The sequence below is a fragment of the Miscanthus floridulus genome, chromosome 12 (genome assembly GCF_019320115.1).
Source record: "Miscanthus floridulus cultivar M001 chromosome 12, ASM1932011v1, whole genome shotgun sequence".
NCBI lineage: Eukaryota > Viridiplantae > Streptophyta > Magnoliopsida > Poales > Poaceae > Miscanthus > Miscanthus floridulus.
Window position 1 is genome coordinate 37,370,669 of NC_089591.1, and position 21,065 is coordinate 37,391,733.

Consider the following 21,065-nt stretch of genomic DNA (forward strand, 5'->3'; position numbering starts at 1 on the left):
TAGCTAGCTACTGCGTGCTCCCGGCCGAGCAAGAATCTTTAGCTTCTCTTTTGCGTGAACTTTCTCAGTTCGGCGCTCATCGATTGGGTGCACGACGTACTCTGCCGATTGAAAACCACATGCACTGCATGCAGCTAATCATCAGGCTCCTCGTTTGTCGTATTAGTTGACATCGATCATACATGCATATGCATACACGTCCACCTTAATTAATATATGTAGGACCTTTAGCTTTGCGCCGAATGGGGGCCGGCTTGTGCCCAGTTCCATTCTCACGGGCGCTCACTCGTTTTGAATCCAGCGATTGATACGTTATTCACTTGCGTTACTCCTCCTTTCCCCCGCCTGTGACGCCATTGTTGATGTCAAACCCAGAAAAAAGCGAAACATTTATTTTGAACTGCTATAACTTCTAAACAGTTTATCTATTTTTAATTCCGTCAGAGCACTGGATCCCACTTGTATATGTTTCAAAGAATTTTTTTCCAGTAGCAATTTATGTGAATTAACTTATAACATGTAGTAACTTATAACTTACAACTTATGTAAACTTATGCACATAAGTTGTATTGAATAATTTTTTGCTAGTTGGATTTCACGTTCCTTTTTTCTTCTTTTTTCTACCATTTTTTCTCTTTTTTGTTATATATTTATAAGTCATACTACATCGTTATTTTTGTGCATAATTTTCATATTTCTACTAGTATATTATGATATTAATTTATACATCTAACTTCTTGAATATAACTTATACATCCAACTTTACATCTAAGTCATTTGTCAAGTTATATATCTAAGTTATACAAACAAGTTATACATAAAAGTTTTGTGTATAATTTTTGTAGGTTATATGAAATTATGTTGATAAGTTTGTTCCGCAAAATATTATACATAAAAGCATTGTATATAACTATTTCACTAAATAAGTTATATGTATAAGTTATGTGCGTAACTTTGTCATGTTGAAGGTATATATTGAAGTCATGTGTATAAATTATATGTATAAGTTATACGTTGAAGTTTGTTTGACAAGCTATATGTGAAAGGTGTGAGTATAACTTTGTAACTTTCAAAAAAAAAGTTGTGAAAAAAAATTTTGGCCAAAAATGAAAAACTTTCTAAAAAAAGAATGTTATAGAATTTTTTTTGTTAAAAATGGAAAGTCGCGAGGACTGTCTGATCGTTCACCAGATTTGAATCCAGCGAGCGTTCGCTGTTTAGTCCGACCGTGCCGTTGTGAATGAATCTATTCTCTAGCGTGTACTTATATGTATACGTAGTATGTAAATATATGTCGCTCTAACCCTCATCTTTTCCATCAATTTATGATACTCCCTCTATATATCCTAAAGAGAGTGTCACATAGGGTTTTGTATTGGTCAAATTTTCTTAAATCTGACTTAGATTTGTGAAAACATATGAGCAAATTTCGTATCATCAAATAAGTTTATTGTTAAAATACAACATTCAACCATTAATCTAGTGATACTTATTATGAACCATAAATATCGATATTCTCTTGTATATATTGGGTTAAATTTGAAAATATTTGACTTCTCACTACTACACAAACTTTACTGGAGGCGGGCGTTTTCGGTTTTCCGCGGCGGGCAAAGCCGTCCGCCGCGGCCTAGAGGCCACGGTAAATCGTGGCTTAACTGCGGCGGGCGGCCTTGCCCGCCGCGGTTAACCGATTTACCACGGCGGGCGGTGTAACGTACCTGCCGCGGTAAATATACTTTTACCACGGCGGGCACATTAGGATGCCCGCCGCGGTTAATCATTTAAAAAAACAAAAAAAACCAGGAACCCGCCGGCGAGCCCATTCTCGAGCCCATCGACGAGCCCGTCCCAGCCCAATACTGGAGCCACCGCACCTCACTGGATCTGCCGTCGGGTCTCCTCCTCGCCGGATCCGCCACCGGATCTGCGCCGACGCCGCAGGTTGGGGCCGTCTTGCCATGGATCCATGCCGCTGCCGTGTGGATCCACGTCGCGGGAGCAGGGAGTCGACGCGGCTGGCCTGGATCCACGCATCCACCCTGGATCCGCTGTCGTGTGGATCCACGTCATAGGGAGTCGACGCGGCCGCCTGGATCCGCCGCCGTGTGCCCGTCCCTGCGGCGCGCATCACCTCGCCTATGAGAGAGAGAGAGATGAGGGAGGACTGAGAGGAGAGAGAGGGTGAGAGAGAGAGGGAGAGACATACCGGGCGCCCTGGATCCACCGTAGATGCCGTCGTGCGGGCCTCGCCGAGCGCGCCTCACCGCCGCCCTGCCTCGCCTCACCTCGCCGAGCGCCGCCGCACGCGCCTCGCCGCCGCCCTGCCTCACCTCGCCTCACCAAGCGCCGCCGCGCGCGCCTTGCCGAGCCGAGCGCCGCCAGGGGGAGGAGGGGAGGGGGCGCGTCGCCGGGGAGAGAGGAGCGGAGGGAGGAGGGCCACCGGGAGGAGTGTAGGGCAGGGGAGAGAGAGTGGTGCGACACGATAGAGGAGGGGTAGAGCAGGGGCGAGGGAGAGAAGTGTGGTGCGGCTCTGTATATATACGTGACCTCACAGTGAAACCCTAGGCTCTTGTATATATACGTGACCTCGGAATTGGACTGTATCTGGGCTCTGGATCGAGCCGTATTTACTGCGGCGGGCCTTATAAAATGCCCGCCACGGTAAATCAATTTATCGTGGCGGGCACCTTAAGATGTCCGCCACGGTAAATATGGTATTTTCCGTGGCAGACATCTTAAGGTGCCTGCCACGGTAAATCGATTTACCGTGGTGGGCAAAAGTGCCCGCTGCGGTAAATAAAAAATACCCACCATGGTACATTGTGGGATTTACCGCAACGGAGTGCAAAAGTGCAACGCTGCGCAAAATCGTTTATGTAGTAGTGTCTCAAGAAGTAAGAATGACACTCTTGTGCAATAGAAGGAGTATATAGGTTAAGGCTAATAATTGCAATGACAAGTATTCCTTCTTTCCACGTATGCATGAATGCATGCACGCACTTATAAAGACTACAAAAAAATATGTATTGTTTAATAGATTATTAAGAGCATTTCCAATAGTTTTTCTTAAACACACTTTATAAATCCTATTCTAATAAAAATCGCTTTTTATATCTCTCGATGCTTCAACAACTTCTTCCCTATATCTTAATTCGGCACTTTCGAGATCTAGCTCTACTCTCTATCTTTGGCGAGACAGAAACTAGAAATAGAGAATGTTAATATTCATAGATCTAGTTGAAGAAGTTGGTGGTTTTTTACACTAAAATATATATTCTTCTTCGATACAGAAGAATACAAAGACTCTTGAAGTTGTTCTCATCTCGGATCATGCCTACACTACAAGAGGATTTTGAGAGGCAGTTCTTTTATTTAGGCCAGTCTCAATGGAGAGTTTCATTGCGTTATTTCCAAGACTGTCATGTCACGTAGAATGAAATGAAACTTGGATGAAACACCCAATCTCAATGTAAAGTTTTATTTCATGGTTTCATAGACATTTAATTCTAAGACTCATAGAGAGTTGGTAATTATGCCCAGAGAATTTCATCGCCATGAAACTCATTTCTTCTCTTTCTTAATTAACACATTGCCATGTCATAAAAAAATTATATGTGGTAGCCTTTTAAATGCAAATGAAACTCTCACGAAACTCCTCCTAAAACTGGCCTTAAGAGGTAGGCCGTTTGTTCACCTGTGATCCTATCAATACCAAAATCTATATATGTACGAGTGTACGTATATGTATTTGATTGTGTGCCTATTCATAAATGAATTTATATAAACAAAATTTCTACTGAAATCTTTAATGTTCTCCTGACTAAACTTCACATTACACAACATGGCATCACAGTAGGACCATAGAAGTTTCACATCTCTTGTTTAACAGGGGCCCACAGCAGATAGCCCACTAACCTTTCTTTCAGAACCCGCCACCATACCTCTAATTCGTAATGGGCCCGTTTTTACTCCTAGAACCACCCTTGCAACGGGCCTAAATTTCGGCCTACTTATACAATGGTTCTGTTTGCTATCTGCACTGGGAAATATCTGGTTCCCCGTGGGCCCGGGGGTACGCCACCGATGCCCCACTCACCAGGCCAGCGAGTGTGGGCATTGGGCAACCGCGGCCACCGACTAGTGGGCCTCACACGTCAGCCCCACGATCCGCTTCCCATCTGATGCTCCTGCTCCGCCGCGTCTTCTTCCTCCTCTCGTCGCCCTCGCCTCGCGCGCCGCTCGCAAAACCTCTCCTGCTCCGACGCCCGCCCAAAACCCTAGCCCCGACAGCGCGGCAGCTCGTGGCTATGGCTGCGCCTGCCCCGTCGGCGGGTGGGGCGGGGACGATGAGCCGGGACGCGTTCCGCGCAGCCGTGACCAACACGCTGGAGCGCCGGCTCTTCTTCGTGCCCTCCTTCAAGATCTACGGCGGCGTCGCGGGGCTCTACGACTACGGCCCCCCAGGTTGCGCCGTCAAAGCTAACGTCCTCGCTTTCTGGCGCCAGGTACTGTACTACTACACCGCAGATAGATACCTAGCTCTCTTACTTGGTACGTTCGAGGCAAAGGCGTCACATTTTTCAGTTTTGATTGATTCTGGATTGACGCGAAAGAGGGCAGCTGTTGGAGTGCTGGGTGCTGGATTTTGATCTACTTGCTCTGGTCTCGACTAGAAGGTTGACTGGGCCTTTGTTTGCGATAGTGTACCTTCGCTGTGCCGTGTTGGATTTGGACGTCGACATGTGTGGTGTGGTATCAGTTAATTGCTGAAATTGGCTACCTACCTTTTAGTGAAAGGGAAAGGTGGCTACTGGATGCGCTAGCACCCAAACTATGCTTGTTCTGCTGATTATAAACCTTGGTAATTGCTCTGGTTCATAAGCTTGCTGATTAGGAGACTACATTGATTTCCTGGATTGTAGAAGATTAATGTTCTCAGTTTCAATGTTTCAGGGGTCACATAGTGAAAATTTTCATGCTTGTGCTGTATAAAATAATCAATTAAATCTAGTGTGTTGTGATGTTAGTGGGAATGGTTGCCATCAATTGGTACTGAGGTGTACAAGTCAAAAGTACATGTATTGTTTAGGATGCTCTCAAATGTCAATGCGTATTGTGATTTTATTTTAGTGATATTTAGATGAATTATTTTTTATTGCTGTGACTAAAGGAATGCACTATAATATATTTATGAGTAAACTTTACCAGAACTACTACTTTTAGAGTAAAGTTATCACAATCTGTGCCACCTCATAGAACTGCACATTTAGAGTCGATTGTACCATGAAACTACATATTTAAATCTATGTATCAGTCTCAACAAACTGAATATTCAGTATCAAATAGTATGGCAAAACTACATATTTACAGTCAATTGTATTTTGAAACCACATTTAATCTATATGCATCTGTGTGCCACCAAACTGAGTATTTGGAATAGTATCACAAAACCGGAGATTTAGAGGACAGAATCCTGGGTGGCTGTAGGTGTTTAAATCTTCTAAAGGAAAACATTAAGTTTGGTAGTTTTGTGGTAAGCTGACTTCAATCTGTACTTCTGTGATAAGGTGGCTTAAGTATGTTGTTTTGTCAGAGTACCTGTAGTCTTGCGAAATTTACTCAATATTTAAATCTCACGCACATTTAAGGGAAGGGGTCTTAATTCAAGTTGCAACTTTCCAATTCTATGTATGGATAACTAGATGCTCTCAAATCTGAATCCACCTGAACTTATGATTTCTTACATTAGGACGGTTGTTAAAAATGTTTCCATTTCCATCTGTGTAAGGGAGAAAATGAGAATAACATTTGCATAAATCATGACATGGGACATGTGGTAAAGTATCCTTCATGTATTTTTTTAACCAAATGTATGTTGGACGCGTACGAGGTGAAAACCACCTTGCTTTGAAAAGATGAAATCTGTTGTCAGGAGTGTCCGATTTTATTGCAGGTAGTAACAAAAACTTCTGCTAAAAAACACTGCTTGCAATAAGATCAAACTATATTTGCATCCTTAAGTTCTCAACTCTTGAAAGTTATGTTGTTTTTCACTTTATTTGCCCCAGTGCCTACATGTATTAGCTATAATGTCTTCAGTACATTATGAGAATGTACTATAGATCACTGCTTACTATCTGCTCAACTTCTTTATTAGCATTTTGTATTGGAGGAAGGGATGCTTGAGGTTGACTGTCCATGTGTGACACCAGAAGTTGTCTTGAAAGCCTCTGGACATGTTGATAAATTTACAGACTTAATGGTTAAAGATGAAAAGACAGGCAACTGCTACCGTGCGGATCATTTGCTGAAGGATTTCTGTAAGGATAAGCTTGAGAAGGATCACACATTGTCACCAGAAATGCTAGAAGAATACAATAGAGTTCTTGCTATCCTGGATGATCTCTCTGCAGAACAAGTGGGTGCTAAGATTAAGGAGTATGGGATTGTTGCTCCGGACACCAAGAACCCATTATCAGATCCGTATCCTTTCAATCTCATGTTTCAAACTTCCATTGGACCATCAGGTTTGAGCCCAGGGTAAGACAATAATGGCTGAATAAATTCCACTATATTTCCACTATGTTCGTTCTAGCTTAGTGCATCTGCTTCCTTGGTTTTACAGGTATATGAGGCCAGAGACAGCTCAGGGTATATTTGTGAACTTCAAAGACTTGTATTACTATAATGGCAACAAGCTGCCATTCGCTGCAGCCCAAATTGGTCAAGCCTTCAGGAATGAGGCATGATTTCATTAAGCTTCTGTTCATGACCTGTGTTTTTTATTAACATATCTTGTAGTATTTAGTTCCTCTTATTAACATATTTGCCATCATAAATGTAATGTGGACATCAAAGGTTATCATGGTTTGTTTGGTACACTTAAAGCCATCTTCTATTTACTAAGGTATCCAGATAGTATAAAATATTATTTGAATAACCTGTTCACTATTTAGGTAAACTGGAAAGTAAAATGGGAATGATCACATTAATTGCCTTTAGCTGTAAGCCTGTAACCGTAGAGCCCTACCAAAATACTCTCTCGACTGAAGCAAATTTCTTTTGCTAGATATCTCCCCGTCAAGGCCTTCTGAGAGTCCGTGAGTTTACTTTAGCGGAAATTGAGCACTTTGTGGACCCAGAGGACAAATCCCATCCAAAGTTTGGTGATGTTTCTGATCTAGAGTTCTTGATGTTTCCAAGAGAGGATCAAATGGTCGGAAGGTCAGCCACAAGACTTAAACTCAGAAATGCTGTATCTGAGGTATTATGTTCAGATATTTCTCTGTTATTTATTTTGACAGTATGTTATCTGAGCTCTTCTTTTGCTACTATTGATATAATTTTCTAAACTTGTGCTGTTTCAAAGTAATTTATGCTACAACTGCAGGGAACTGTGAACAATGAGACCCTTGGCTACTTCATTGGAAGGGTCTACCTTTTCTTGACACAACTTGGGATTGACAAAGATCGTCTCCGTTTCCGTCAACATCTGCCAAATGAAATGGCTCATTATGCTGCTGATTGTTGGGATGCAGAGATTGAATGCTCCTATGGTTGGATTGAGTGTGTTGGAATTGCTGATAGGTCTGCCTTTGACTTACGTGCCCACTCGGTATGTATCAGTATCATCATCGAATACGTACACTCTTGGAATTGCTGGTTGGTTTTTCATTATATTATCAAGCTAAGGAGCAAGGAGCGGTGCATCTCTTATTTTTGAATTAAATAAAGTTATTACTCTTTTAAAAAACCCCATCCTTATTATGGTCAAATAGTTATTGCTATGAAAAGGTAGCCTTCTTTGTTTTTGTGTTGTACAATTAAATAGTTAAACAATAATTGAGTTCGATAACTAAAGCTCTGACTTTATTTGCCCCATTCTGAAATTTTCCTTTGCACCTACATCATAATAGAACTCCTTTCTAATGTTGGTATTGGACAGGATAAAAGCGGCGAGAAACTTGAAGCACATGAGAAGTTTGCAGAACCCAGAGAAGTGGAGGTGAGTTTTACATTTCCTTTTAGGGGCAATTTACTTGTTGTCAAATTCTAGTAAAATCCTAACAAAATAGCAACAAAATTAACTCAAATGCCAACTATAACTCGAAATATATTTGAATCCACTCAAAATTTGATAACAATGCAGTCCAAATAGTCATAATAGGTCCATATTTGCAAATTCATTTAAAAAACAGGGGCAACAATGCAAGGGCAAAAGTGTCTTTTCAGTCTTGACTTAACACCGTTACAGACCATAGACGGAGCAGGGGCATGCCGTTGCTTCAGGTTTGAAAAACAGGGGCAATCTTGCAAAGTGGAAAAAACAGGGGCAAATGAGTAGTTGGAGTTCAAAACAGGAGCATCCATGCAATTGGGCATGCCGTTGCTTCAGGTTTGAAAAACAGGGGCAATCTTGCAAAGTCGAAAAAACAAGGGCAAATGAGTAGTTGGAGTTCAAAACAGGGGCATCCATGCAATTGCCCCTTCCTTTTATTGTACACCAATGTTTTCAGTCATTATTTTCCTCTAAAAAATGTTTCAGTCATTATCATAGCTATGAAGCTGTGATGTTTTGGTCAGTTTCTTAAATTATCTGCTTTGCTATTAACAAGTTTCATTTTGGCATATTCAGAAATTAGTTATAACACCATCAAAGAAGGAACTTGGTCTTGCATTCAAAGGGAGCCAGAAGATGGTTCTTGAATCATTGGAAGTAAGTTTCATACCTGCATTGACTTGTTATATTATGTTCCTGTTGCGTTGATCTTCATTTACTTTATTATCTTCTTACAGGCCATGACTGAGACCGAAGCTTTGGATATGAAAGCTGTGTTGGAATCCAAGGGGGAGGTTGAGTTCAAGGTGTGTACTCTTGGGAAGGATGTTACCATAAAGAAAAACATGGTTTCAATTAACATCGAGAAGAAAAAGGAACACCAAAGAAAATTTACTCCTTCTGTTATAGAACCATCTTTTGGGATTGGGCGCATTATATACTGCCTTTTCGAGCACTGCTTCTACCAAAGGCCTGGAAAGACAGAGGATGAGCAGTTAAACGTATTCCGTTTCCCCCCTCTTGTTGCTCCAATAAAGTGCACTGTCTTTCCATTGGTCAAGCTTGAGAAATTTGAGGTTGTTGCCAAGAAAATTTCAAAGGCCTTGACAGCAGCAGGGATTTCACATATTATCGACATAACAGGTACATGACCAAATAAGTAGACTTGTGCTTATGTTCTATGGCACTTTTATCTAAGTTCTACTTTTCATATCTTGTTAGTTTTTTTTGGCAACTTGTACATTTAAAGTTGTAATAGATAAGACGTAGCTTTCCATGTTTTCTTGGTTGATTGTTAAGTTGGTTATGTCTCTTAGGCCCTGTTTGGATCCACCTAGCTAACTATTAGCTGTGTTAGCTGGGAGAAACCATGTAACAGCTAATTGTCAGCTGGGTGATAGACTGATAGGTAAGACATTAGCTGGCTTATTAGCTGAGGTTCTAGGACCTCAGCTAATTTTTAGCAGCTAACTATTAGCTATGCAGGATCCAAACATTGCCCCTAGTAGTTCATTTTTCTAAATCTTATGCTGTTGGACTCAGATGTGCTTGCTCTTCTTCCTTTTTCCAGAATATTTTGATTGAATGAAACAAAGCATGGAATTTGTTCTTTGAGATAAAGTTATTGAGGTGGGTCCAATGCTGCAATTAAGGTCTAAGTTTCAATCCTTCTGATCCGTAGATGTTTTTGTTACAGGTAATACAATAGGGAAACGGTATGCAAGGACGGACGAGATTGGTGTACCCCTGGCGATCACTGTCGATAACACTACAAGCGTGACGGTGCGCGATCGTGACAGCAAGGACCAGATCCGCGTGGAGGTGGACGAGGTGGCCTCGGTGGTGAAGGAAGTGACGGACGGGCAGAGCACCTGGGCTGACATCATGTGGAGGTACCCGGCGCATACCACCTCGGCAGCCGACGAGGAAGAGGCGAGCCCTGAAGAGGCGCAGCCACAACACCACCCAACAATCGTTGGTCCCTGATACAGTTCCTTTCTTAACAGAAACATAATGAGTTGTCGTGTAAACCTACAGTAGCCAGATTCCACAAACAAACAGTAGCTACGTTGTTATGTTGGACTCGTAAATTCTGCTACCTCATTTCATCCTGTGTCACCCCTGATGAACTGTAATGTTGCTAGCTTGAAATGTGCACGGTCCTGGTTGAGTAATCACGAGCGAGCGCCAGCAGAATTGCAGTTATGTTGAGGCCCCACTTGTCATTGGTACAAAGCCTCTTTTTTTTATTGGCGATGCAATCTCATTTGAAAGCAGGCTAGCCAGAGGATTTAGGCCCAATAAAGTAAAGCCAAAAGCCCATACAGCCAAACTGGGCTACTGATATTGGGCCAGCGTAGCCCACCGCCCCCAACCCATATTTTTTCTCCGCCTCTCTCGTTTCCACTAGTGTCTCTCTCTCTGCCTCCGTGCGTCGTGCGTCCAGGCGCGAACCCTAGCCGAGATTAGATCACCGAAGGAGGCGGAGAAGAGCAAGAGGACGACACGATGCTGCGGGTTGCGGGGAGAAGGCTCTCGTCTTCCCTCTCCTGGCGCCCCGCCGCGGCGGCGGCGGCCAGGGGCCCCCTCGCCGGCGCTGGCGCCCCCGACCGGGACGACGACTCGGCTCGCGACCGGAGCCAGCCGCGGTTCTCCATCGACTCCCCCTTCTTTGTCGCTGCCAGGGGTAAGCGCGCGCGTCCTTCCGCCTGATTCCCTTGTCTCCGTGTAGATTTGGCTCGGATTGGGATCGGGATCCGTCGGGCTTGATCTGCGATACGAGGATTGCCAGTTTTGCGAAGTTGTGGATGATTGTTTGGGTTCTCGATGATGGCGTGGTTCTGTTTAGCCTAAAGCCTGCATAGGATATGCTGATTGTTACTGTGATTATAGTATTATAGAGAATGAACATTTCATTGATAAAACACAAGGTCCTTCCGCCTTCTCATGTTGGTTTGCCTTGGATGAGGATCAGAATCCTCGAGTTCTGGAGGGTTCCTTGTTCTGCAAAACAAGTATATACCCTTGAGATGGGTGGTCTATGTTCTGATGGATGCCCTAGTTTACCCCGAAAACCTTGATATTTGTGTGTTGGGGCTTTGCACTCACCTGTCTTCCCTTTACTTGCTATGGTGTAGTGATCATTCTAGCATGGATTAATCTTGCTACATGTCGTTGTAGTAGTGGACTATATTTATTTGAATTGAGATATATTACTAAAATCTGCAAACCTAAGTGTTGTTACCATGAGAAACTGTGGTGATAATTCTGATCTGAATCAGTCTTGTGAACGATAGATGGGCAAGATTTCAACTGGTACAAAAAAAGGTCATACCAAGCTCAAAGCTCCCACTAGTTGGGTCTTGGTAAAGGAATTTTGTAGGCAGCCTTACCCTTAACTAATTCTGCAAGGAGGCTGATTTGAACCCCGAACCTCCATGACACAAATGAGAGACTCTTACCACTGCACTAGTGCTGCCCTTCGTATATGACTAAAATCTGAATCTAAAACTGCAAGGTTTGTTAGCACCAGAGAGCTGGCGCTCACAAAGGTAGTATTTATTTATTTAGACTTTGCATTTGTTTTCATATACTTCATTTAACTAGTGTCTATTTGCTCAGTTTATTTGTAACTTCTCTTATAAATGAGTATTTTGGAGCAACTAGAGAAAACACATAATATGTATGGAAGATCAGAAATGTACATGAGAACTATGTGTACTGATGGTGGGAAGAGAAACAACAACAACAACAACAACAACAACAACAAAGCCTTTAAGTCCCAAACAAGTTGGGGTAGGCTAGAGTTGAAACCCAGCAGAAGCAATCAAGGTTCAGGCACGTGGATAGCTGTCTTCCAAGCACTCCTATCTAAGGCTAAGTCTTTGGGTATATTCCATCCTTTCAAGTCTCCTTTTATTGCCTCTACCCAAGTCAACTTCGGTCTTCCTCTGCTTCTCTTCACGTTACTATCCTGGCTTAGGATTCCACTACGCACCGGTGCCTCTGGAGGTCTCCGTTGGACATGTCTCCGATGGTGGGAAGAGAAACATATGTATATTTAGAGTCTTGGGAGGTGGTGCAGTGACTTTATGATGTCTTGGCCACACGTCTGGAGGTTGAAGCGGCAAGGTAGTATCGTTGTGTCTTGTCGTCTTGAGTAGTAGGGTTGTATGGAAATCTCCTTTCACCATACAAATTCCCACCAAGATCCTTCAGACCACAATAATAATCCCTCACCATTTGACCTCCTTGTGTGATTGGGGTGCCTTTGCCAAAGACATTTCGTTGTTGCTGCATCATCTCCCAACACTTTAATGGACATCTGTTTACTTTTCTCCATTTTCTGTACATATAGCTCTCCCATAAATTTCTTATCTTTCTTACATACTATAAGTGTGTGTTTTATCTAATGCTATATGCTTTCTATTTCCGTGAGAAGTTGAAACTAAACAGAAGTGAAAACTATGCTTGTTAAATGATGCTTTGAACAAACAAATGGTCCCTAAAGAACTAGTTTTAGAGTTTTGTCGGTATATTTAGAGGATATGTAGATCAATGATCTCTGCAACTATTGTAAAGAAATCATTATCAGTTCTGTTGTAAAGAAAGTGGTATTAATTGAGTTATTAAGAAGCTTTCTGGTGCTTATGGCACTTGTATGCAGCTCCAGATTTTATCGATATTCCTCAATTTCCTTTGAATGATTTGACTCTTAACTGAAGACTTGTGTTTCTGTCCAGAGACCATCTTCATACTTCTATTCCCTTGATTTTAGCATGTCGGTAACAGCTTGCTAAATTGATGGTGAATTTGGTTACTATCATGACAGTGCTGTACTATTACATTAATTTGAGGATACAATTACAGGCATAATCGCAAGAAAAAAAAAAGAGCTAGTATCTGAACTTCTGATTTTACTGCATTTGTCATGTTTTGTGTAAGTCTAATTTTACTGCTTGGATGGCTTCCCTTGTTTCTTAATGTTCTAGAGACCTAAATATTCCTGTCGTTACTTGTGTCATGTCACCTTTGGTGATTTACTTGTGTTATTGTGCTGCAAATGACAATCTAGTGTGTATATATCTGTTTCTCCTGGTCCTGCTGGCAAGGACCACAACAGTGGGCACTGTCTTAAAGGTTAAAGAAATAGTTTATGGTACTTGCTTGTTTTAAAAATATTCCTCATTTTTCTGTTTGTCCAAGAATAGCATATGCCTGTTATTACTAAGATCAATAGTAGGCCAAGCAAAAGAATACTGGAGCACATGTGGTTCCTTCATGTTCCAACTTTACTCAGTGTTGCCATTTAATTCCATGAAATGCTTCACTGGATTTATCCTAACATAGCCCCATGTTGATATACCTTTTACTTGTCTGGAGTTTGAATGCTCTGCTATCGTTTGTTCTTTGTTTATATCTGCACATGGGTTGCGTGACAGTTTTTTCTTACTCTATGTAGGTTTCTCTTCAACTGAAACACTTGTCCCAAGGAACCAAGATGCTGGCTTCCCAGCAACTGTGGCTGCTGTGAAGAATCCTAACCCTAAGGTGGTTTATGATGAGTGCAACCATGAAAGATATCCTCCTGGAGATCCCAGCAAGCGTGCCTTTGCTTACTTTGTCCTGAGTGGTGGGAGGTTCATATACGCATCACTGCTGCGTCTCCTCGTATTGAAGTTTGTCCTGAGCATGTCAGCAAGTAAGGACGTGCTTGCCCTTGCTTCACTTGAGGTGGACCTCTCCAGCATCGAGCCAGGGACCACAGTGACCGTGAAGTGGCGTGGAAAACCAGTCTTCATCAGACGGCGGACGGAGGACGACATCAAGCTTGCCAACAGTGTGGACGTGGCATCCCTGCGCCACCCAGAGCAGGACGCAGAGCGTGTGAAGAACCCTGAGTGGCTGGTGGTCATTGGCGTGTGCACTCACCTCGGCTGCATCCCACTGCCAAACGCAGGAGACTTTGGCGGTTGGTTCTGCCCATGCCATGGTTCCCACTATGACATTTCTGGGAGGATCCGCAAGGGCCCTGCGCCGTTCAACCTCGAGGTCCCGACCTACAGTTTCATGGAGGATAACAAACTGCTCATAGGCTAAGAGCTCAAAAACCACCTGTCTATTTATCTACTTCACTCAGGTGAATCCCTGCTGTGCTGTTATATTGTTTCTTCGTTTTATGGTTTGGCTAAAATTTTTGCTTCACGAGGATCATTGCCATGCCTTGATGGTGGACTGTTATCTGCCAAAGTGCATTTTTCAAGTACAAAATAATGTGATACTGTGCTGCTACTAAAATGTAAGTTGGAAGTCATTTGGAACTTCATTTTTCTGGGACACCGTAGGAAGGATATTGGTTACATCGTTCTGGCACATTATCGTGTGAAGAATAAGCACTCACTATTGTTTTTTCTATTCGTCTGTCTGATGTGAAGTAAGGGTGTTCTTGGTTTGAGGAATAAGTTAGTCCATCATCTACCCATTTCACTTTTTTTGTTGTTTGGTTTATGGGATGGAATATCATCACCTCATTCCATATAAGCCAATTAGTACAGTACAAGAAATTGAGTCATTCCACCAAATTTGAGGAATGGGTTCATGATGGGCCACCTCATCTGAGATGAAGCGATTCCTCAAACCAAACACACCCTGAATGAACTGGTTACTTGGTTACTAGTGATAGTTTTGCCTTGGATGTGTGGGGTCGAATTACATGAGCTCGCTGATTGTTCCGTGTTGATGCTATTGTGGAATGCCATATACTTCCTCTGTCTCACGATAATAGTTGTATTGGGTACCCACGGTGATGGCATTCTCTCCTGCGCTTCTCCAAGCCTGGTGCTCCAGCGTCCGATGCCACTCCTCCACTTAGGAGTGCATGTGACCTTTGTGCCCATATGGGCGGGCAAGCATGCCTCCTCGCCACGCGCGGTCAGATCCTTCCTCGCCCATCCAATCCCCGGTGGGGTGCTGTAGATGAGTGTGTGTGTGTGTGTTGTGGCGGCGGTGGTGGTGGTCACACGGCCTGAGGAGGCGACGATAGAAGAGGAAAAGATGAGTTGGAAGAGATAATGTTGCACTAGTGGATGGTAGGATCGGTAGTCTAGAATGACACTTTTTATGGGACAAAATTTGAATCACGGAGCAACAATTATTATGGAACGAAGAGAGTATTCCACTTCTACTGCCGGTAGTGATACGATAACTGATGAGGCAATCTTCATGTGGCGTTCTTGTCTGCTACGGCCGATGACAACACGTTCAGGTTGTGGGCTTATGGCCGACAAACATGGAAGCAAGATCATCACAAGACAACTGCGGGTCTGCCAACATTAAGAGAAGATTCACGCTGTGTGATCAAAATGGTTAACATGTCCGGCCTAGCAAGAATACAATTATAGTATAGTGTTATGTTCCAGTACGTTAAGTTTGACCAGTTATAGACAAAAAAAAGTATCAATATTTATGATACCAAATAAATATTTATGATACCAAAAGTATTAATATTTACGTACCAAAAGTATTAATATTTACGAAAGACTCATTTTATATATTCAAACTGAACTCAAATCAAGGTCCTATCGTGCTTAGAGGCTCAGAAACCTTGTAGATCTCGAGTTCTTTAGCCGCTATGCATCCATCGAGGTGTTGCTTTTTAGATAAAAGAAACTGAATCTGGTTTCATCCCTAGCAAGCAAGTGAAATTACACTTCGTCCCTAGCAAACAAGAGAAACTTACTATAAAAGTTTTAACTCAACACATAACAAGCATAGCTTAAAACTCAATTATAGGATTATTTGGACATTAAAAGAAAGCACAAAATGCATTGCAGTTGCTTCCCGCGCTCGACAAACTTAGAAAATGTGTTTATCATTATCTTTACACACAGCGTTGCAATTACGTCTAATATTGTAACCATAAGTCCATAACCAGTGTGTTACCCTAATAAACAATTTCCATCTTGGGTTGCTAAACAACTACACGCATATTTATATACCGAAACATAAACGTAAACAGAAGGCAAAATATTTTCTAGGGATCGGAGAGTATACACATACGTGGCAAAGTAGAATTACGTATCGTGATAACGAAGAAACTAGGTACTCAAACCGCACATGGCCACTCGATGAACTCGTCAACTGTCAGCCGGCGTCCAACTCGACGGTCCAAGGGGAAGGCTTCAACTGTAGCGTCAAGGAAAAGCGTGTCCACTCTGAATTCCGGGTGCCCTCACCGATGATTGCGATCGCTCACGGTTAATGCAAATCCTAGACGACATAGTATGATTTATAAAAACATGTTCAACGGTAATCAATATGGCACCTGCGATAGTGACATAAGTGTTTATTTAACACATATGATAGAATAAAGGGAAGCCTGGCCCTCTTATTTATGGATGGACGTGGATGTCTAAACATCCGAAATATCCGATATCCTTATATTTTTTCGATAAATATGGATACTCATACCCTATTCAATTTAAATATGAATGTTGAAAAAATGTATCCGTATTCGTTTTTAAAGATTATTCTTTATTCGATTCCACATTCGTATTCAGCAAAAAAAAAAATATAAAGGCAAATTTTACTAAGGGATATAAAAAAACATGTAATTGCTAGCACACATCGTCAAAAAGGAGAATTTATCAAAGACATCGTAAATTCGTACTTGCATACTGTATCGATTATTTTATTTATTTCTCAGTTTTGGGAGAGATGGCTGTACACTGAAATTTGCCGTGGCACACCGCCGTCGTGTAAGGAGCCGGAGCGGCAGCCGGCGCAGTGGTGGCCGGAGAACACCGACGAACAGCGGAGTAGGTCGAGCAAGGCCGCGCGTACTCGTTGGTGCGGTTTATGACACCTGAATAGGATCTGGTCGCGGCTGCTCCTGCAATGAGCGGAGCTCGGAGGCGGTGGAGGCACGACGAGGTTGAAGGCGAGGCATCCGGCTCAAATTGGCACAGAAAGGAGGATGGGTGGCCGCGGCGTGCTCTTGTGGTGTCAACGGAAGAAACGGGGAGGTTTTTGTTGTTGTGTGCGCAGAGATCGGCGAACTCCGGCGAGCTCCCTGGCCAGCGTGGCTGGGGGCGCTGCCACCAGGTCGGCCGCGGCTAGGGGCAGCGTGGCCACCCAGGCCCGCACGGCTGGGGCGCGGTTGCGGGGCCACCCATGCCGACGCGATGGCACGGCCACCTAGGCCGGCGTGGCTGGGGGCGCGGTGGCGCGGCCACCCAGGCCGGCGTGGTTCCAAGGAGGAAGAAAGTCCATGGCTGACTCTTCCAAGAGGAAGAAAGTCCATTTGCAGAAAGCCCCCTCCTTCTCTTTCTATCTATTTCACTGCTCATTGAGTCTATCAAATCATCCCAATAACCCCCTTATAAACTTTATATATTTTAATAAAGTCCTAGCCAGGCACTTTTGCACAGTCGTGTTGCGGCAAATATTAGTGACATTTCTGCCGCCTTCTCTCTCCAGAATTGAGAAATAAATAAAATAATTGGTACGGTGTGTTTAGGCAAACAACAACGAATTTACGATATCTTTGGACAAATTCTCTGTTTGGCGGTGTGTGCTAGCTAATTACGCGTTTTTCAGTGTCCCTAAGCAAAATTTGCCAAATATAAAATATCCGATATTAATTGTATTCGTGAAGTACAAATTATTTTGAAGCCATATAAATCTTATGATTATGACTGATTAACTATGTAAATGAAAATAATTTTGATATAACAAATGATATGTATGTATCATTATTTAAAAGTTATCTATGGCTAATACAATTTTAATATTATTAATGATACATAAATATTAAGTTTAATTAATTTTGATATGGCTAATCATATTAATTAGTATTATATTTTATTTATATACTTCTAGTATTATTTTAATTTAATAATTAATAAATATTATCTATAGTTTTATTATATTATATATATAATAATTGAAATATTGATTAAAGTATTTTGTTTTTTGTAGTTGTCTTTACCCATGGTGTTATATAGCTCTATTTTAAATCCCTAAGCAAATAGATACATACTATCTTCAAAATTAAATAGATATCCGAATCTGAGATATCCGTTTTGCATTAGTATATGACAATACCGTATTCGTATTCGAATTCAAATTAAAATGTAGAAATAGTGATATCTGAATCTATATCCGTCTGAATCTGATCTAAATCTATCCCTACACTTATTTTAGAATCCACAACATGATATTTTAGCGTGACCCTGAAAGCTTTAGTTTGGTTTTAGTGAATTAATGAAACCCTAAGTGTTAACATAGTTTATCAAAGTGATCATGAGATAGGTAGCACTATTCCAAGTGATAGAGCAATGGTGAAGATTATGATGATGGTGTGGTGACCATGATGATCAAGTGCTTGACTTGGAAAAGAAGAAAGAGAAAAACAAAAAAGCTCAAGGCAAAGGTGAAATTTAATATGAGCTTTTTTGGTTTGATGATCGTGACACTTAGCGAGTGTGATCATATTTAGGATAGATGGTCGTACTATTAAGAAGGGAGTTCTTATCGGACAACTCGATAATCTATTGTGTCACTAGGCGTTGAAATACTTGCATTGTATTTTAGGCCTAGTGCACATTCATTGAGAAGTGATTAACCTTTGAAAATATTTGTAAAAATGCTAACACACTTGCACCTGATGGTAAAATACTTGGAGTGTTAGCACATTTGCAAAGGTGGTGAAAAAAGTGAAGAAAAGGAGACGTAGCCGGGCTTGTGTTGCTGCCCCGAGGGCACCGCCACCCTTATGACGGTGCACCGCCACCCCTATGGCGGTGACCGACAGAGAAGGCCAAGAGGGAAGTGTTCTAGGGGCACCGCCTCCCCTTGTTTGGTGGCACCGTCACCCCTAGGGCGGTGCCCACCTAGACATGGCCGAGAAGGGCTAGAGCTAGGGCTAGCACCGCCAGTGATGGTGTACACCACCCTAGGTGCGACGGTGCACCGTCGGGGGCACCACCCCCCCTGTCCGGTAGCACCATCCCTTTTCAATAGAGAGCGGGGGTTCTGGAATTAGGCACCGTTGCGGTCACTGCCACCCTATGGTGGTGCATCGCCCCATTTTTCAGAGAGCATGATTTTCAGGGTGTTAGCCGGGGTGGCACCGCCACTCCCCGTCCGGTGCCACCACCACCTGTCTGATGCCCCAACATTGGATGGGCACTGCCACCCCATGTCCGATGCCACACCGACATGTCCAGTGACCCCGCAGAAGCTGATTCAAAGAGGTAACGGCTCTATTTGCTTGTGGGCTTATAAATAGAGCTAGTGGCCAGCCTTGGCCACTCTCTTAGCACTTCTAACAACTACATACACCCTTTGAGAGCTGAGCACACCACTCCACTCACTTGCACACTTGATTTCATCATCTTGAGTAAGATTGAAGAGACTCTAATGTATTGCTTAGTGTTCTAGCATCTTGTGGCACTAATTGGACGATTTGGGCTGATGGAGTTCTTGTTACTCTTGATGTTTGTCGACACCTAGATGGCCTAGTGATTGGTGGATCGTTGAGCGGCTATTGTGAGGAGTTCTTATGCCTTTCCCATGGGAGATCATGAAAGGCAACTCTAGTGGATTGTGCATGGCTTTATGTGATCATCATTTTATGTTGGTTGTGCGACACCCTATTGAGGGTTTGGTGTGTGATGCTAATTAGCGTGTGAACATCCAAGTGAGTGAATCTCCACAACGAGGACTAACTTGCCGGCAAGCAAGTGAACCTCGATAAAAAATCATTATATCATCATTGATTCCAAGGTGATTGGTCTTTATTGGTATTCATTCTTGTGATTGATTGACTCCTTTGGTGATTGGCTCATTCCTCTACACGGCGGTATAACACTCCATCCTTCCTGCGCATTTACATTTCTTAGTGTAGCTTGGCCCTTTAGTGTAGCAAGTTTTGAGGGCAAGCAAGAGTCATGTCTAGTGGTTAGTGAGGCTCTTTAGTTAGTCTTTGAGAGCTCACTAATTTAGTATAGTGACATAGCCTTTGAGTGCTTATAGACAATAGCAACTAAAATTGTGGTAGGTGGCTTGTATTCTTAGTAGGCTAGCGCAACATTCGCTTTACTTTATATTTGTCTAACCACTTTGCATAGTGTTGTTGTAGAAATTTTTATAGGCTATTCACCCCCCTCTAGCCATTGAAACATTTCAAGTGGTATCGGAGCCGTGGTCACCATGATCTGAGGCTTAACAACCTTCAATGTCAAAATGGCTTAAATCAACAATACCAAGAAGCCACCCTAATTTGATAGCACAAATTATCCATATTAGAAGTCAAAGATGACCACTCATATCAAGTCAATCAATAGAAGAGTGGAAGGTGGTGGAGACCAAAATTGAGATAGCCAATCCAAAGAATCCCACCACGACCGAAGAAGTGCTTCTCTAAAACAATGACATTGCTCTTAGTGCTATTCATGATGCTATTGATGAGAGAACATTTGAGAAAATCAAGAACATTGAGATGGCCTATAAAGCTTGAAAGAAGTTGGAAGAATCATTTGAGGGCACCAAAGCAATAAAGGGTGCAAAGGCATACATTCTTAAGGAGAAATTTTCTAGCTTCAAGATGAAGAAAGATAAGAGTGTGCCGGACATGTTTCAACAGATGGAAGTGCTTGTCAATGATATCAAAGCACTCGATGAGAAGGTGGAGGACAATGACTTCTCTCATAAGTTCTTGAGATGTTTACCCATAAGATTTGGCATGTTGGTCACCTTGCTAGTGAGGATCGGTTTGGACACAATGACACCAAACTAAATCTTGGGAGATATCATGACTGATAATGCTTATAGAGATGATAATAAGAAGGAAGAAAAGAACAAAGAGAAGAAGGATTAGAAGAAGAAGAGTGTGGCATTCAAAGTCGGTTCATCATCCAAGGGCAAAGCCAAGCAAGATACATCAAGTGAAGATGATGGTTCATGAGATGATGATGATGATGAGAAGATGGCTCTCTTTGTC

At 42.5% G+C, this 21,065-nt stretch overlaps 2 protein-coding genes across 3 annotated transcripts; both read left to right on the top strand.

Moving 5' to 3' along the window:
- The first annotated feature begins 3,937 nt into the window (after window positions 1–3,937).
- LOC136497068 (glycine--tRNA ligase, mitochondrial 1-like) lies at window positions 3,938–10,168 on the top strand. Of its 2 annotated transcripts, none has more exons than XM_066492850.1 (9): window positions 3,938–4,508; window positions 6,161–6,543; window positions 6,629–6,746; window positions 7,073–7,267; window positions 7,394–7,618; window positions 7,949–8,008; window positions 8,639–8,719; window positions 8,800–9,205; window positions 9,759–10,168. In XM_066492850.1, the coding sequence occupies exons 1-9, from the start codon at window positions 4,185–4,187 to the stop codon at window positions 10,046–10,048; spliced, it is 2,082 nt and encodes a 693-aa protein (XP_066348947.1). In that variant the 5' UTR covers window positions 3,938–4,184; the 3' UTR covers window positions 10,049–10,168. The 2 variants fall into 2 exon arrangements, with proteins under 2 accessions (XP_066348947.1, XP_066348948.1); XM_066492851.1 differs by lacking the exon at window positions 3,938–4,508 and adding an exon at window positions 4,553–4,864.
- Window positions 10,169–10,476: 308 nt separating this feature from the next.
- LOC136497690 (cytochrome b-c1 complex subunit Rieske, mitochondrial-like) lies at window positions 10,477–14,393 on the top strand. The gene is made up of 2 exons (XM_066493539.1): window positions 10,477–10,748; window positions 13,524–14,393. Exons 1-2 carry the CDS (start codon window positions 10,571–10,573, stop codon window positions 14,159–14,161), a joined length of 816 nt encoding a protein of 271 aa, XP_066349636.1. The 5' UTR covers window positions 10,477–10,570; the 3' UTR covers window positions 14,162–14,393.
- The last annotated feature ends 6,672 nt before the right edge of the window (window positions 14,394–21,065 follow it).

Bases quoted from the DNA above. Each gene is read 5' to 3' on its own strand.
- LOC136497068 (XM_066492850.1), top strand. From the start codon at position 4,185: ATGCTCCTGCTCCGCCGCGTCTTCTTCCTCCTCTCGTCGCCCTCGCCT. The intron at 7,268-7,393 runs GTATTATGTTCA...CTACAACTGCAG, and splicing joins TCAGAAATGCTGTATCTGAG to GGAACTGTGAACAATGAGAC. The intron at 9,206-9,758 runs GTACATGACCAA...TTTTTGTTACAG, and splicing joins ACATATTATCGACATAACAG to GTAATACAATAGGGAAACGG.
- LOC136497690 (XM_066493539.1), top strand. From the start codon at position 10,571: ATGCTGCGGGTTGCGGGGAGAAGGCTCTCGTCTTCCCTCTCCTGGCGC. The intron at 10,749-13,523 runs GTAAGCGCGCGC...TACTCTATGTAG, and splicing joins CTTCTTTGTCGCTGCCAGGG to GTTTCTCTTCAACTGAAACA.